General features: G+C 45.7%; 1 protein-coding gene across 3 annotated transcripts in view; it reads right to left on the reverse strand.

Moving 5' to 3' along the window:
* Positions 1 to 5222: 5222 nt before the first annotated feature.
* Positions 5223 to 17435, reverse strand: part of cited2 (Cbp/p300-interacting transactivator, with Glu/Asp-rich carboxy-terminal domain, 2) — a 65832-nt gene continuing 53619 nt past the window's right edge. For all 3 annotated transcript variants that reach the window (XM_046291597.1, XM_046291598.1, XM_046291599.1), the window contains one exon: positions 5223 to 7096. In XM_046291597.1, coding sequence (XP_046147553.1) covers positions 6351 to 7096 — 746 coding nt within the window. In that variant the 3' untranslated portion in view covers positions 5223 to 6350. The remainder of the gene's footprint in view (positions 7097 to 17435) is intronic.

Genomic DNA, 17435 nt, shown 5'->3' on the forward strand with positions numbered 1-17435 from the left:
ATTGACATTGATCAAGAGAGATACACCGTATAATAATCCCAAAGATGAAAAAGCATGTACATATTTGCCACATCTAAGAACAGTGGAGATACAATACATTAAATATTGCTGGTGCTGGGTACAAATAGAATTAAAGGCAACGCAGAGGGATCTGCACTATCCAAGGTACTCTCTCTCACCTTGGGATGGAAAGAAGAAGAGGCATAGTGCTCCTCCTGGGCACTATGCCTCCAGGCTGAGAGAGAGTACCTTGGATAGTGCAGATCCCTCTGGGTTGCCATTAATTATATTTGTACCCAGCATAATCCATCAGTTTCCAAACAGTGGCAGGGTTAGGGTGTTGAAAGTACAGATTGGTTCTTTAAATGGTGGGGATTAAGTCTTCAACAAAAAAATCTGTGCACACCTGTGAACAAAATTAATCACAAAGCATTTAGCCTTTTTTAAGGGCAGGTAATTGTATTCCTTCTACTAGAAACTGTAAACATACAAATCAGGGCTTGTTTGCACACTCAACAAGGTGTTAATGGCACACAGACTGACAAGCAGAGCAATAGCTATGGTTTTTGGCATAATGATACTCCTCTTCACTGTAATACATCCCTGCCAACTGTCCCTAAGACAGTTCTGTGTCTATATGAAGAATCATGGTCGGGCTGAAGCTGAGGTATATTGAGGTGAATCTGGAATGTTGGGAGCCAATAGAGCATATCATTTTGTCTGAGTGAAATTAATATACAGTGCATTAGGAAAATGTTTTCATGTCCCTTGACTTTTTCCACGTTTTGTTACTTTACAGCCTTCTTCTAAAATGGATCAAATAAAATACGATTCCCATCAATCTACACACAATACCCCATAATGACAAAGTGAAAACAGGTTTTTAGAATTTTTTGCAAATGTATTAATATAAAAACCAGATATATCTTATTTAGATAAGTATTCAGACCCTTTGCTATGAGACTCAATACTGAGCTCAGGTGCATCCTGTTTTCATTGATCATTCTTCAGATGTTTCTACAACTTGATTAGAGTCCACCTTTGGTAAATTCAATTGATTGGACATGATGTGGAAAGGCACACACCTGTCTATTTAAGGTCCCATAGTTGACAGTGCATGTCAGAGCAAAAACCAAGCCATGAGGTCGAAGGAATTGTCCATAGAGAGAAGTATACCAAAACATGTCTGCAGCATTGAAGCTCCCCAAGAACGCAGTGGCCTCCATCATTCTTAAATGGAAGAAGTTTAAATTCCATTTCTGCAGAGTGGGAGACTCTTCCTAGAGCTGGCCGCCCAGCCAAATTGAGCAATCAGGGGAGAAGAGCCTTAGTCAGGGAGGTGACCAAGAACCTAAAGGTCACTCTGACAGAGCTCTAGAGTCCCTCTGTGGAGGTGGGAGGACCTTCCAGAAGGACAACCATCTCTGGAGCACTCCATCAATCAGGCCTTTATGGTAGAGTGGCCAGACGGAAGCCACTCCTTAGTAAAAGGCACATAAAGACTCTCAGACCATGAGAAACAAGATTCTCTGGTTTGATGAAACCAAGATTGAACTATTTGGCCTGAATGCCAAGCGTCACGTCTGGAGGAAACCTGGAACCATCCTTACAGTAAATAATGGTGGTGGCAGCATCAAGCTTTGGGGATGTTTTTCAGCTGCAGGGACTGGGAGACGAGTCAGGATTGAGAGAAAGATGAATGGAGCAAAGTACAGAGAGATCCTTGATGAAAATATGCTCCAGAGCGCTCAGCACCTCAGACTGGGGTAAATGTTCACCTTCCAACAGCACAACAACCCTAAGCACACAGCCAAGACAATGCAGGAGTGGCTTCGGGACAAGTCTCTGAATGTCCTTGAGTGGCCCAGCCGGAGCTCAGACTATAACCCGATCGAACATCTCTGGAGAGAACTGAAAATAGCTGAGCAGCAACGCTGCCCATCCAACTTAACAGAGCTTGAGCAGATCTGCAGAGAAGAATGGGAGAAACTCACCAAATACAGGTGTGCCAAGCTTGTAGTGTCCTACCCAAGAATACTCAAGGCTGTAATTGCTGCCAAAGGTGCTTCAACAAAGTACTGAGTAAAGGGTCTGAATACTTATGTAAATGTAATATTTCAGTTTATTATTAGTAATACATTTGCTAAAAACGATTTAATCAATTTTAGAATAAGGCTGTAACGTAACAAAATGTGGAAAAAGTCAAGAGGTCAGAATACTTTCCGAATGCACTGTATACTGAACAAAAATATAAACGCAACTTGCAGTTGTTGGTGTTGGTCCAATGTTTCATGAGCTGAAATAAAAGATCCCAGAAATGTTCCATATGCACAAAAAGTATATTTCTCTCAAATGTTGTGCACAAATTTGTTTACATCCCTGTTAGTGAGCATTTATCTTTTGCCAAGATAATCCACCCACCTATCAGGCGTCTCATATCAAAAAGCTGATTAAACATCATGATCATTACACAGGTGCACCTTGTGCTGGAGGTCAATAAAAGACCACTCTAAAATGTGCAGTTTTGTCACACAGCACAATGCCACAGATGTCTACAGTTTTCAGTGAGCATGCAATTGACATGCTGACTGCAGGAATGTCTAACAGAGCTGTTGCCAGAGAATTTAATGTTCATTTCTCAACCATAAGCTGCATCCAACGTCATTGGCAGTACATCCAACCGACCTCACAACAACAGGTCATGTGTAACCACGCCAGCCCAGGACCTCCACATCTGGCTTATTCACCTGCAGGATCATCTAAGGAGGGGTGTGGGGTGGGGGTAGGGGGTTGCTGAGGAGTATTTCTGTTTGTATTAAAGCCCTTTTGTGGGGGAAAACTCCCAAGTAAAATCCATATATTAGGGCCTAATGAATTGATTTAAATTTACTGATTTCCTTCTATGAACTGTAACTCAGTAAAATATTTGAAATTGTTGCATGTTGTGTTTACATTTGTGTTCAGTATAATTAAAGGGATTGCACAGCACACTTCACAAAGACAAGTGTCTCTGTTGCTAACCTAGTGTATTGATGTGTCAATTTCGTTTTTTATAGTCAATGACACCAATTTCAGGAATTATTGCAATTTAATGATAACCCTTCAACTATTCAGTCTCTCCCTGCTAACAATTCAAGCTTCTTTTAAAAGTGTGTCCCTCTGAATCTAATCCTTTCTTTGTTATGAAAGGGATGACTGATTTGGAAATGGGGAGAAAAACTCAAGGACAATACAGGGTAGATTGCCTCTGGGATGAATGAGTCTCCACTTCAATATTCAGTAAAAATCTCACCTGGGACTCATCTCCCTGCACTTTTATTAGTCTCAATTATTGATTTAAGCCATGTTTAAAATTCTCTTCAAATTAACTCCCTGTAATAGATACATAAATTAGGAGTGAACAGTCAGTAGTATAATTGCCTTAGCTGAGAAACGGTTCAGGTCTTGTCAGACAGTGAGAGAGAGCTCAACAGATGAAGCCACCGAACATTAGCATGGTAAAGGTTAGACGCCTGCAGTGTAACATCTCAGGGTTCATTCCATAATCTCATTGAGTACTTCCTAGTGGCACTCCAGTCTCATTTTCACCTCATTTAACACCTGATTTACTTAACAAAAGGCACATCTCAATAGGTGGTCCAGGTAAGTCATGACATAGCACAAGTGTGTGTGTGTGTGTGTGTGTGTGGGGGGGGGGAGTTCTCTGTTGCTCCTAAATTGTTCCCATCAAACCAACTCCTTGAAGTTTGCAGTTGTGTCTAAAAGACCATTTTGCTCAAAATATATATTTTTTACCCTGTAGTGTGTGTGTGCTTTACTGTATTTATATTGCTTTTCAACAGTGAAAGTTTACAAATCACTGGAGGACGTTTGTATGTGTTTGGTTCCGCTCTCTCTCGCACCATTAAGGATGCATAGAAACAGGCATTATGGACTGAAAAGTCTAAACGTCATTTCATAGTTCATTGTCATCCAAGGAAAGTGTTAAATCTCTTAAATGTTTTATCCTATTTACAGTTTGGCGAAAACAATAAGAGTGTACTTATTAACTAGCTTGACAATAAGACCAACCTTTTACACTCAGCATTCAATGGCAGAGCCTTCTTACATGGCATATCAAGCATAACTAAAAACAGTATCACATTAGATCATTGTCCAATATCTGCAGTGGTATCATTGTAAATAATAAATAACACAGGTGTGTTATCTTAGTTTCAAGGACAAAGTGAAACTCTCATTGCACTGTATTTCCACTGGCTTCCAGTTGAAGCTCGCATCCGCTACAAGACCATGGTGCTTGCCTACGGAGCTGTGAGGGGAACGGCACCTCAGTACCTCCAGGCTCTGATCAGACCCTACACCCAAACAAGGGCACTGCGTTCATCCACCTCTGGCCTGCTCGCCTCCCTACCACTGAGGAAGTACAGCTCCCGCTCAGCCCAGTCAAAACTGTTCGCTGCTCTGGCCCCCCAATGGTGGAACAAACTCCCTCACGACGCCAGGACAGCGGAGTCAATCACCACCTTCCGGAGACACCTGAAACCCCACCTCTTTAAGGAATACCTAGGATAGGATAAGTATTCCCTCTCACCCCCCCCCCTTTAAGATTTAGATGCACTATTGTAAAGTGACTGTTCCACTGGATGTCATAAGGTGAATGCACCAATTTGTAAGTCGCTCTGGATAATAGCGTCTGCTAAATGACTTAAATGTAAATGTAAATTTCTATGCATGCATAGTTTCAATCACAGGGATGCAAAACCCTAGACTTCTTTGTAATACCTATGTAATAAGTACTAGAATGAATTGTTAGGTGGTTGGGTATTTTTAGGCTGTATGCATCATTAGTGGTTAGCCTCAGAACTACACTCTTAGAATAAAAGGTGCTATCTAGAACCTAAGAGTGTAGTATTTCCTCACAACAACACTAACCGGACACCGAAGACGTGGATGTCGATCAAGGCAGCCCCTCGCACTTCTCTTATTCAGAGGAGTTCGGTTAAATGCAGAAGGCACATTTCAGTTGAATGCATTCAGTTGCACAACTGACTAGGTATCTCCCTTTCCCTAACTACAACTTTGGGCCCATGTGAACCAAACTGAAATCTGAATGTAAAAGGATAGTTGTTTTTTTGTCCTGCCACTATGCAAAAGTATGCAACAACAAACCCCACAAATTGAAAACACATGGAACGGATGCCAACACCCACAATCACACCATGTTCACTTCAGTAATGCACTTCAGCTGCTTTATTCATGTTTGCAAATTAAAATAGAATAAATTACAAAAATACTGTCCAACTTTCCTGGAAAGCTTCAACACAGTAGTATTGCCATGTATCGCATACACTAAATAAGCACAGTGGTGTCAATTCTCAGAACTGATGAGGAAGAAAACATCCTGTGAAATTATACTCTCTACCTTGATAACATTCCACACCATTTATTGTCCACAAAGGAAAGAGCAGGGGGGAGGGGGCCGGGTATTCAGGCAAGGAGTATCCTTTTTCCAAAGACAATATTTTGTCTCACTCTTTCTACCAGACCGGTCCCATTTAAGCATGTGGACAATACCCACACCTCAACACATCACTCCCTCTGTTATTGAAGGATCCACATCTCTCCTACAATTAACCTTTACAATAACCAAGACAGCCAAGTTCACTCACACCGCATCCTGGCTGGGATACAAGCAATGTTAGAAAGACATTTGCAGGGGAGAAGAGAAAAAAACAAATTGCAGTTCTCTTCCATGATAGACAAATCATTTTACATTACAGATATCTGATAAGTATATCGCAACAAAATTTTACAGTATATTATTGTAGGGAACAATGACACAGCACTTGTCTAGAAGCATGTTTCTTAACCACTTAGATCATTTAGAATATGGTTCATTTGCAATTCATAATAATTCAACATCTTCTGTCATCCAAAATGTTTGAATGAGGCAGGAAAATAAATATACCAAGCACACCATTGTACATCTCTATTTTCTTTGAGGATTATTCAAATAAGCAGACAGCTCTACTCGGGTAGGTTTTCTTGATTTCCCATGTTCAGTTGTTAAATTAGGTAATGATGCATTTCATGGATTTGAAGATTTTCCTTCTGACAGACTCGATTGAGATTGTAGTGCATTCCTACTCAAACAAACTCATTTCCATGATGTCTGCAGTGTAAGCCTATTACCTTCCAAATAGAGGAATGTATCTAGTATAGCCTACATGTTTGAATGGTTCTCCATTGGTATATTGCAGATCTCTCACAAATGCTTGAGTTTAAGAGACAAACAGGAATGCTTTAAAGTCTGTTTGAGTAGATGACTGTATAAGTCCACTTGCTGTGATTTAACAACTCACTCGGCTTGGCTGTTGCTTACATACGAAGTCTGTCATGAAATCAAACTCGTTCTGTCCTAACCACAGCTCAGGTAGCTCCTTTATTCGGTCCAGGCCCATCTCAATGACCAGAGACATCAAGACCTCCTCATCAATAAAGTCCGTGTCAATGACGTTGGGGGGCAGTATTGCAGCAGGCAAATGGTGCGCCTGTGGAGCCAAACTGGACGTGCTGTGTTTCGCGTTGCCATCTCTGAACTGTTGTCCTGTCCCGTTAAGTTGATGATTCGCAGGATGCAACTCATGCATATAATGATGATGAGAGGGATGTGTATGGTGGCTGTAGTACTGCGTGTTGAGCTTTTGTAACTGCATACTTGCCGCGAGCTGTCCTTGAGTGGGGACGGCGGCGGTGGGTCCCACAAATTGAGAGCTATAGCGCGCACCGGGAGGCATGTTGCCGTTTGGGTGTCCAGCGTTTACATTTACATTCCCCGAACCCACAGAATGTCTAATTCCGTGGTTAGATGTTACATTTCCCCCTCCGTAGTGCAAATGATCTCCCATAATACCAGTAGTGTAGCCATGCTGCTGTTGCTGCTGCTGCTGCTGCTGTTGTTGTTGCTGATGGTGTAATGGGTTCGAGAACTGCCCCATGCCCATTCTGCGTGCTGGGTGGTGATGGTGGAGACCATTAATAGCTTCAGGGAATCGTCCATGGTTCATTGCCATCATGCGGTCTACCATTCCCCAAGCTGTCACAAATTAAAAAATAAAATTACATTTGCATCGACAGGATAAGACAAACATCATTAGTTTATCCAATAAATTACGCACAATGAAAGTGGAAAGGATTATCACCCAGTAAATAGTCTGGCTGTTAAAGCCTTCAAATTATCAAATGAGAAAGTATTTAGAAGCATACTTCCCATGCAAAACATTAATATTAAACACTATGTATAAAATGTAACTGCAGACTGGTTCACAATAATAACAGAGCTGCAAGGCTGTATCAAATATCTCCGTGATATTGTAATTACTTTTTTTTCAGTGTATAAATTTCCCGCAGATCACTCCTAGGCTGTTGTCCATACACAAAACTTGACTGGATCCCTTGGATGTGGTTCCGCTGTCAGCACAACACGAGTAACTATATCAGTCCAGTTTATGCGATATGTAGTCCCAACTCAGTGAACACTGTGCATTCTGAAAATCAAGATAGCGTACTTTCGCCCTAAGCTCAGAAAAAAAATAAAAAACTGTTTCAAGCGCCCTCGCCCAGTGCTGATATACTATACAACCAGTAATGGGCGGAGCGAGCCAAATCTTGAATCTGACGAGACGAAAGTCTGGATTCAGGATCGCAAAAAATGTGGAGCAGAGCCTTCGCCACCCTCCCGCACCAATCGCCTCCCGCGTTCACAGCAGAAACATCGAGGCACATTACCTCATTGCAGCTATTTCTGTTTAAGGCAAGAGTGGGAAAACATGAACTCACTTTTCACAGCTTTGGAAAGTTCAACATGCATAGAAGCTGTTCCCCAATTTTGCGCAAAGAGGTGAGAAAATGACCAAATGGACAGATTATTAGGCTATCTATTGACTCCTAAAACTGTTCAGGATCTATACATGTACCAATTCATAATGTGTTATCCACGAGTTTATCAACCTTCATAATTATAATTACAGAATCAACTATCCTGAATCATAATGTTAAGAATGACAATGAGATGCTCTGTTAAGGTAGGCTATAAGTATACAGAATACAACACTTTAACAGTGTAGATTTCATTTGTATTAATACGCGTTTTTATATCAGTATTTGACATTTCTGACATGTTGAGAGACACATGAATACAGTTGTAACAGTGGAAACAATCCAATGCTTTTGGAGCCTTTGCTGGTTCCATGTTTTATGAATATCCAAACGCTTCTGCAGGCGTGCGGTACGTGCGCCCTGCTCCTAGCGGTTGTCACCGATGTTTTGATCAGCCAAACTCATGCTCAGTGCTCTGTAAACAAACCTGATCACCTCAACCAATGTACTGTTTTGCCTCAAACCTGACTATGCTCACTGCTGTGCACAAAAACATATCCTGTTGCTTCTCCTGAGGGTACAAAGCACATGCGGCTGCTGAGTGGAGGACAGCTCATAATAATGGCTGGAATGGAACAAATGGAATGGCATCAAACACATGGAAACCATGTGTTTGATAAATTTTATACCATTCCCTTGATTCGGCTCCAGGCATTACCACGAGTGCGTCCTCCCCAATTAAGGTGCCACCAACCTCCGGTGGTACAAATCAAATTTTATTGGTCACGTACATACACATGGTTAGCAGATGTTAATGTGACTGTAGCGAAATGCTTGTGCTTCTTGTTCCGACAGTGCAGTAATATCTAACAACTAATCTAACAATTCCACAACAACTACCTAATACACACAAATCTAAAGGGATGGAATAAAAATATGTACATATAAATATATGGATCAGCGATGACCAAGTGGCATAGACAAGATGCAATATATGGTATAAAATACAGTATATACATATGAGATGAGTAATATAAGATATGTAAACATTATTAAAGTGGCATTATTTAAAGTGACTAGTGATCCATTTATTAAAGTGGCAATGATTTCAGGTCTGTGTGTAGGCAGTAGCCTCTCTTTGTTAGTGATGGCTGTTTAACAGTCTGATGGCCTTGAGATAGAAGCTGTTCTTCAATCTCTCGGTCCCAGCTTTGATGCACCTGTACTGACCTTGCCTTCTGGATGGTAGCAGGGTGAACAGGCAGTGCCTCGGGTGGTTGTTGTCCATGATGATCTATTTGGCCTTCCGGGGGCATTGGGTGGTGTAGGTGTCCTGGAGGGCAAGTAGTTTGCCCTCGGTGATGCTTTGTACAGACCGCACCACCCTCTGGAGAGCCTTGCGGTTGAGGTTGGTGCAGCTGCCGTACCAGGTGGCGATACAGCCCAACTGGATGCTCTCAATTGTGCATCTGTAAAAGTTTGTGAGGGTTTTAGGTGACAAGCCAAATTTTTTCAGCCTCTTGAAGAGGCGCTGTTGTGCCTTCTTCACCACACTGTCTGTGTGGGTGGACCATTTCAGTTTGTCCGTGATGTGTACGCCAAGGAACTATCCACCTGCTCCAATGCTGTCCCGTCGATGTGGATAGGGGGGTGCTCCCTCTGCTGTTTCCTGAAGTTCACGATCATCTCATTTGTTTTATTGACGTTGAGTGAGAGGTTGTTTTCCTGACCCCACACTCTGAGTGCCCTCACCTCCTAACTGTAGGCTGTCTTGATGTTGTTGGTAATCAAGCCCACTACTGTTGTGTCGTCTGAAAACTTGATGATTGAGTTGGAGGCTTGCATGGCAATGCAGTCATGGGTGAACAAGGAGTACAGGAGGGGGCTGAGCATGCACCCTTGTGGGGACCCAGTGTTGAGGCTCATCGAGGTGTAGATGTTGTTTCCTATCTTCACCACCTGGAGGCAGCCCGATCAGAAAGTCCAGGACCCAATTGCACAGGGCAGGGTTGAGACCCAGGGCCTCAAGCTTAATGATGAGCTTGTAGGGAACTATGGTGTTGAATGCTGAGCTGTTGTCAATGAACAACATTCTTACATAGGTATTCCTCTCGTCCAGATGGCGAATAGGGCAGTGTGCAGTGTGATGTGGACCTGTTGGGGCGGTATGCAAACTGAAGTGGGTCTAGGGTGGCAGGTAAGGTGGAGGTGATATGATCCTTGACAAGTCTCTCAAAGCACTTCATGATGACAGAAGTGAGTGCTACGGGGCGATAGTAATTTGGCAATTTCAGTTCTGTGCGAATGCCGCCAGCTATCTATGGTTTCTGGTTAGGGTAGGTTTTAATAGTCACATTGTGTACAACATCTCCAATGCACTTCCTTATAAACTCACTCACTGAATCAGCATATAAATCAATGTTATTCTCTGAGGCTGCCAAGAACTGTCACACATAGGTGTAATAGGTGGCAGGGAAGTCAGGCGCAGGACAGTCAAATGGAGTGTAAATATGGAGTCTTTTAATAAAGTTCCACGAGTATGCTCCATAACAATACATGTACAAACAAACAAAACATGGGTACGAAGACCCGACGCGCACCTATACAAACAATCACACTACACTGACAACAAATCAATCTCTGACAAAGACATGAGGGGAAACAGAGGGTTAAATACACAACAGGTAATGAATGGGATTGAAAACAGGTGTGTGGGAAGACAAGACAAAACCAATGGAAAATGAAAAAAGGATCAATGATGGCTAGAAGACCGGTGACGTCGAACGCCGAGCACCGCCCGGACAAGGAGAGGCAACGACTTCGGCAGAAGTCGTGACAGTACCCCCCCCCCTGACGCGCGGCTCCAGCTGCGTGTCGACACCGGCCTCGGGGACGACCCGGAGGGCGAGGTGCAGGGCGATCCGGATGGAGACGGTGGAATTCTGATAACATGGGAAGGATCTAACACGTCCTCCACCGGAACCCAGCATCTCTCCTCCGGCCCGTACCCCTCCCAGTCCACGAGGTACTGAAGTCCCCTCGCCCGACGTTTCGAATCCAAAATGGATCGAACAGAGTACGCCGGAACCCCCTCGATGTCTAGAGGAGGCGGAGGAACATCACGCATTTCAGCCTCCTGGAGCGGGCCAGCCACCATCGGCCTGAGGAGAGACACATGGAACGAGGGATTAATACGGTAATGAGTGGGTAGTTGTAACCTATAACATACCTCGTTCACTCTCCTCAGGACTTTAAATGGCCCCACAAACCGCGGACCCAGCTTCCGGCAGAGCAGGCAAAGGGGCAGGTTTCGGGTCGAGAGCCAGACTGTAGCGGTATTTCTTAAGAGAGGTGCGAACACTGGGGCCTCACTGCGGCGACGGTCTGCGCCAATTTTCTGGCGCCTTATGGCACGCTGAAGGTGGACGTGGGCTGCCTCCCAGGTTTCGTCAGCGTGCCGAAACCAATTGTCCACCGCAGGGGCCCCGGTCTGGCTCTGATGCCAAGGAGCCAGAACCAGCTGATACCCTAATACACATTGAAAGGGAGTAAGGTTAGTGGAGGAGTGACGTAGCGAGTTCTGAGCCATCTCTGCCCAGGGCACGAACTTCGCCCACTCCCCCGGCCGATCGTGGCAATAAGACCGCAGAAACCTACCCACATCCTGGTTAACTCTCTCCACCTGCCCATTACTCTCGGGGTGAAAACCTGAGGTAAGACTAACCGAGATCCCCAGACGCTCCATGAACGCCTTCCAGACCCTTGATGTGAACTGGGGACCCCGATCAGACACTATATCCTCAGGCACCCCATAGTGCCGGAAAACGTGTGTAAACAGGGCCTCTGCAGTTTTTAAGGCCGTAGGGAGACCGGGCAAAGGGAGGAGACGACAAGACTTTGAAAACCGATCCACAACGACCAGGATCGTGGTGTAACCCTGTGAAGGTGGAAGATCAGTCAAAAAATCCACCGACAGGTGCGACCATGGCCGTTGAGTAACGGGTAGACGTTGTAGCTTACCTCTGGGCAGGTGTCTAGGAGCCTTGCACTGGGCGCACACCGAACAGGAAGAAACATAAATCCTCACATCCTTAGCTAAAGTGGGCCACCAGTACCTTCCTTCAAGACAGCGCATCGTCCGACCTATGCCAGGATGACCAGAGGAGGGTGACGTGTGAGCCCAATATATCAATCGGTCGTGGACAGCAGACGGAACGTACAGATGACCAGCTGGACACTCAGGGGGAGAAGGCTCTGCACGTGACGCCCGCTCAATGTCCGCGTCCAGCTCCCACACTACCGGCGCCACTAGACACGAAGCTGGGAGTATGGGAGTGGGATCCATGGACCGCTCTTCTGTGTCATACAGCCGAGACAATGCGTCTGCCTTAACGTTCTGGGAGCCTGGTCTGTAAGAAAGAGTAAACACAAAACGAGTGAAAAACATGGCCCACCTTGCCTGGCGAGGATTCAATCTCTTCGCCTGCCGGATGTACTCCAGATTGTGGTGGTCAGTCCAGATGAGAAAAGGGTGTTTAGCCCCCTCAAGCCAATGCCTCCACACCTTCAAGGCTTCTACGACAGCTAACAGCTCTCGGTTCCCCACATCATAGTTTCGCTCCGCTGGGCTGAGCTTCTTCGAAAAGAAAGCACAGGGGCGAAGCTTCAGTGGTTTACCCGAACGCTGAGAGAGCACTGCTCCTATCCCAGCTTCGGATGCGTCCAACTCCACTATGAATGGCAAAGAGGGATCCGGATGAGCTAGCACAGGCACCGAGGTAAACAGAGTCTTCAGTTGCTCAAAAGCCCTGTTCGCCTCAGCCGACCACTGCAAGCGCACCGGGCCCCCCTTTAGCAGTGAGGTAATGGGAGCTGCCACCTGACCAAAACCCCGGATAAACGTCCGGTAGTAATTGGAAAACCCCAAAAAACGCTGCAACTCCTTTACCGTGGTTGGAGTCGGCCAATTACGCACGGCTGTAATGTGGTCGCTCTCCATCTCCACTCCTGAAGTGGAAATCCGATGCCCTAGGAAGGAGATGGATTGTTGGAAAAACAAGCATTTCTCAGCCTTGACATATAGATCATGCTCCAACAGGCGACCAAGCACCCAGCGCACCAGGGACACATGCTCGGCGCGTGTAGCAGAGTATATCAGAATATCATCGATATACACCACTACACCCTGCCCGTGCAGGTCCCTGAAGATCTCATCTACAAATGATTGGAAAACTGATGGAGCATTCATCAACCCATATGGCATGACCAGGTACTCATAATGACCCGAGGTAGTGCTAAATGCCGTCTTCTACTCATCACCCTTCTTAATACGCACCAGATTGTACGCACTCCTGAGATCCAATTTTGTGAAAAAACATGCCCCGTGCATTAACTCAATAACCGTATTGATCAGAGGTAGCAGGTAGCTATATTTCACTGTGATTTTATTAAGACCTCGATAATCAATGCACGGGCGTAAACCACCATCCTTTTTCTTCACAAAAAAGAAACTCGAGGAGACGGGTGAAAGGGATGGCTGAATGAACCCCTGATGCAGGGATTCAGAGACATATGTCTCCATAGCCTCCGTCTACGCTTGTGACAGGGGATACACGTGACTCTTGGGATATGCAGCGTCTACCAGGAGATCTATCGCACAATCCCCCCGTCGATGGGGTGGTAATTGAGTCGCCTTCTTTTTACAGAAGGCGAGAGCCAAATCGGCATATTCGGGGGGAATGCGCACGGTGGAGACCTGGTCTGGACTTTTCACCGTAGTAGCACCAACGGAAACCCCTAAACACCTACCTGAGCATTCTCGCGACCACCCCGTGAGAGCCCTCTGTGGCCAAGAAACAGTGGGGTTATGACAAACTAACCAGGGTAGGCCTAGCACCACAGAATACGCAGGAGAATCAATAAGGAAAAGACTAATCTTCTCCTAGTGACCCTCCTGCGTTATCATACACAAAGGTGCGGTAACCTCCCTGATAAACCCTGACCCTAATGGTCGACTATCTAAGGCATGAATAGGGATAGGCATATCCACAGGAACAATAGGGATCCCTAAACTATGAGCTAGACATTTATTAATGAAACTCCCAGCCGCACCTGAATCAACTAGTGCCTTATACTGGGAATGCAGTGAAAAATCAGGAAAAGAGACAGAGACAAACATTAGTGTAGCAGAGGGCTCTGGATGAGAATGGTGCCTACTCACCTGGGGTGACGCCAGAATGCCCTGCCTGCCCTCTCTATTCCCAGAGGAACCAACCCGTCCCGACGGACGTCCTCGCGTAGACTACAACGATAATGGTCGATCAGGGCCCTGTCGCTCCATCCAGCGCCGGCAGCCAAGGTCCTAAATTCCACAGCAAAATCCTGTGCACTCCTCGTCTCCTGCCTCAGATGATAGAGGAGCTCACCCGCTGCTTTGCCTTCAGGTGGGTGATCGAATACTATCCGGAATTGGAGGGTGAACTCCTCAAAATGGTCCAACGCCGCATCCTCCCTTCAACACACAGCGCTGGCCCATTCCAGGGCTTTCCCGGTGAGGCATGAGACGAGGGCGTAACTCTTCTCACGGTCAGATGGTACTGGGGAGGCCGTGGCTAGATATAAGTTTAGCTTGAGGAGGAAACCCTGGCAGCCGGCAGTATCTCCGTTGTATCCCGTGGGTAGGGATAAATGGATCCTCGATTCCGGAGAGGAAAAAACGTTCACGGGAGATTCCGGTTGTTGTGGTGGCGCTGGAGAAACTCCCTGTCTCTCCCAGCGATCCATTTTCTGGACAATGTGCTCCATGACGGAGCTGATACAGTCAAGCTCCCTCGCTTGTTCCTGAACGCGTTCCTCCAGGTCCATGGGTATAGTGTCTTCTCCTGCTGACTTCATATATATTGGTCAGAGATTCTGTCACGCATAGGTGTAATAGGTGACAGGGAAGTCAGGCGCAGGAGAGTCAAATGGAGTGTAAATATGGAGTCTTTTAATAAAGTTCCACGAGTATGCTCCATAACAATAAATGTACAAACAAACAAAACATGGGTACGAAGACCCGACGCGCACCGATACAAACAATCACACTACACCGACAACAAATCTCAAACAAAGACATGAGGGGAAACAGAGGGTTAAATACACAACAGGTAATGAATGGGATTGAAAACAGGTGTGTGGGAAGACAAGACAAAACCAATGGAAAATGAAAAAAGGATCAATGATGGCTTGAAGACCGGTGACGTCGAACGCCGAGCACCGCCCGAACAAGGTGAGGCAACGACTTCGGTAGAAGTCGTGACAAGAACATTTCCCAGTCCGTGTGATCAAAACTATCCTGAAGCATGGATTCCGATTGGTCAGACCAGCATTGAATGCTTCTTGCCACGGGTACATCCTGTTTGAGTTTCTGCCTATAGGACGGTAGGTGCAAAATAGAGTCGTGGTCGGATTTGCCGAAGGGAGGGCAGGGGAGGGCCTTGTATATGTCTCGGAAGTTGGAGTAGAAGTGATCCAGTTTATTGTCCGCGCAAGTGCTACAAAGCCAGCTCCATATTATGCTTGGCTTTTAAAGGGGCAATCAGCAGTTGCTACATCCATTTTTTGTACTTGTAACTTAATTAGTTAAGTTGATTCTTGAAGAATATAGCCTAGCTTATAAATACCTCATGAGCTTATAAATACCTCATGAGCTTAGTTGAACTGACATACTCTATCAAAAGCCAAACTATAAGCTTTTTTACTCCAATGTTTGTAAACAAAGCAAATGTAAACAAACAATGTATATATTCCAAAAATGATTAAAACTATCATGTTGATATCATGGATGGTCAGTCCTTGCATCCATAGCTCTGTCTTTGAATTTGAGAGTGGTTCAATTTATCCTGCCCCAACCTGCCACTTTTTTACAGAACCAGGGAAAGGGGATACCTAGTCAGCTGCACAAGTGAAAGCATTCAACCGAAATATGTCTTCCGCATTTAACCCAACTCCTTTGAATCAGAGAGGTGAGGGGGCTGCCATAATCGACATCCTCAACACCTAGGTCCTAGGGTGTAGTTGTTGTTGGGGGTTAACTGCCTTTCTCAAGGGCATAACCTTGCTGGCTCGGGTAATCGAACCTGTCATGTTTTGTCTTATATTGTCTTGTCATTTTGCTTTTCCTTCTGTTCGTTTTCCCCCTGCTGGTCTTTTTAGGTTCGTTCCCTTTTTTCTCTCTCCCTCCCTCTCTCTCTTCTCTCTATCGTTCCGTTCCTGCTCCCAGCTGTTCCTATTCCCCTAATCAATCATTTAGTCTTTCCACACCTGTTCCCTATCTTTTCCCCTGATTAGAGTCCCTATTTCTCTCCTTGTTTTCCGTTTCTGTCCTGTCGGATCCTTGTATATTGTTCACCGTGCTGTGTCTTTGTATCGCCCTGTCGTGTCGTGTTTCCCTCAGATGCTGCGTGGTGAGCAGGTGTCTGAGTCTGCTACGGTCAAGTGCCTTCCCGAGGCAACCTACAGTTTATGATCGAGTCTCCAGTCTGTTCTCGTCATTACGAGTGGAATTGTTTTTTATGCTTTATTTACCGCTCCGATTTGTCTAGGAGTATTGCATATTTCCGTTACTGGATTAAAGACTCTGTTTTCGCCAAGTCGCTTTTGGGTCCTCATTCATCTGCATAACAGAAGGATCCGACCAAAGAATGGACCCAGCGACTACAGACGCTCGTAACACTGCCGTCGAGATCCAAGGAGCCATGCTCGGCAGACACGAGCAGGAATTGTCTGCTGCTCGTCATGCCGTGGAGAACCTGGCCGCTCAGGTTTCCGACCTCTCTGGACAGTTCCAGAGTCTTCGTCTCGTACCACCTGTTACTTCCTGGTCTGCCGAGCCTCCGGAACCTAGGGTTAATAACCCACCTTGTTACTCCGGGCAGCCCACGGAGTGCCGCTCCTTTCTCACCCAGTGTGATATTGTGTTCTCTCTCCAACCCAACACATACTCTAGAGAGAGAGCTCGGGTTGCTTACGTCATATCACTCCTTACTGGCCGGGCTCGAGAGTGGGGCACAGCTATCTGGGAGGCAAGGGCTGATTGTTCTAACAATTACCAGAACTTTAAAGAGGAGATGATTCGGGTTTTTGACCGTTCAGTTTTTGGTAGGGAGGCTTCTAGGGCCCTGGCTTCCCTATGCCAAGGTGATCGATCCATAACGGATTACTCTATAGAGTTTCGCACTCTTGCTGCCTCTAGTGACTGGAACGAGCCGGCGCTGCTCGCTCGTTTTCTGGAGGGACTCCACGCAGTGGTTAAAGATGAGATTCTCTCCCGGGAGGTTCCTTCCAGTGTGGACTCTTTGATTGCTCTCGCCATCCGCATAGAACGACAGGTAGATCTTCGTCACCAAGCTCGTGGAAGAGAGCTCGCGTCAACGGTGTTTCCCTGCTCCGCATCGCAACCATCTCCCTCCTCTGGCTCAGAGACTGAGCCCATGCAGCTGGGAGGTATTCGCATCTCGACTAAGGAGAGGGAACGGAGGATCACCAACCGCCTGTGCCTCTATTGCGGACTTGCT

Source organism: Oncorhynchus gorbuscha, linkage group LG12 (genome assembly GCF_021184085.1).
Source record: "Oncorhynchus gorbuscha isolate QuinsamMale2020 ecotype Even-year linkage group LG12, OgorEven_v1.0, whole genome shotgun sequence".
In the NCBI taxonomy this organism is placed as follows: domain Eukaryota; kingdom Metazoa; phylum Chordata; class Actinopteri; order Salmoniformes; family Salmonidae; genus Oncorhynchus; species Oncorhynchus gorbuscha.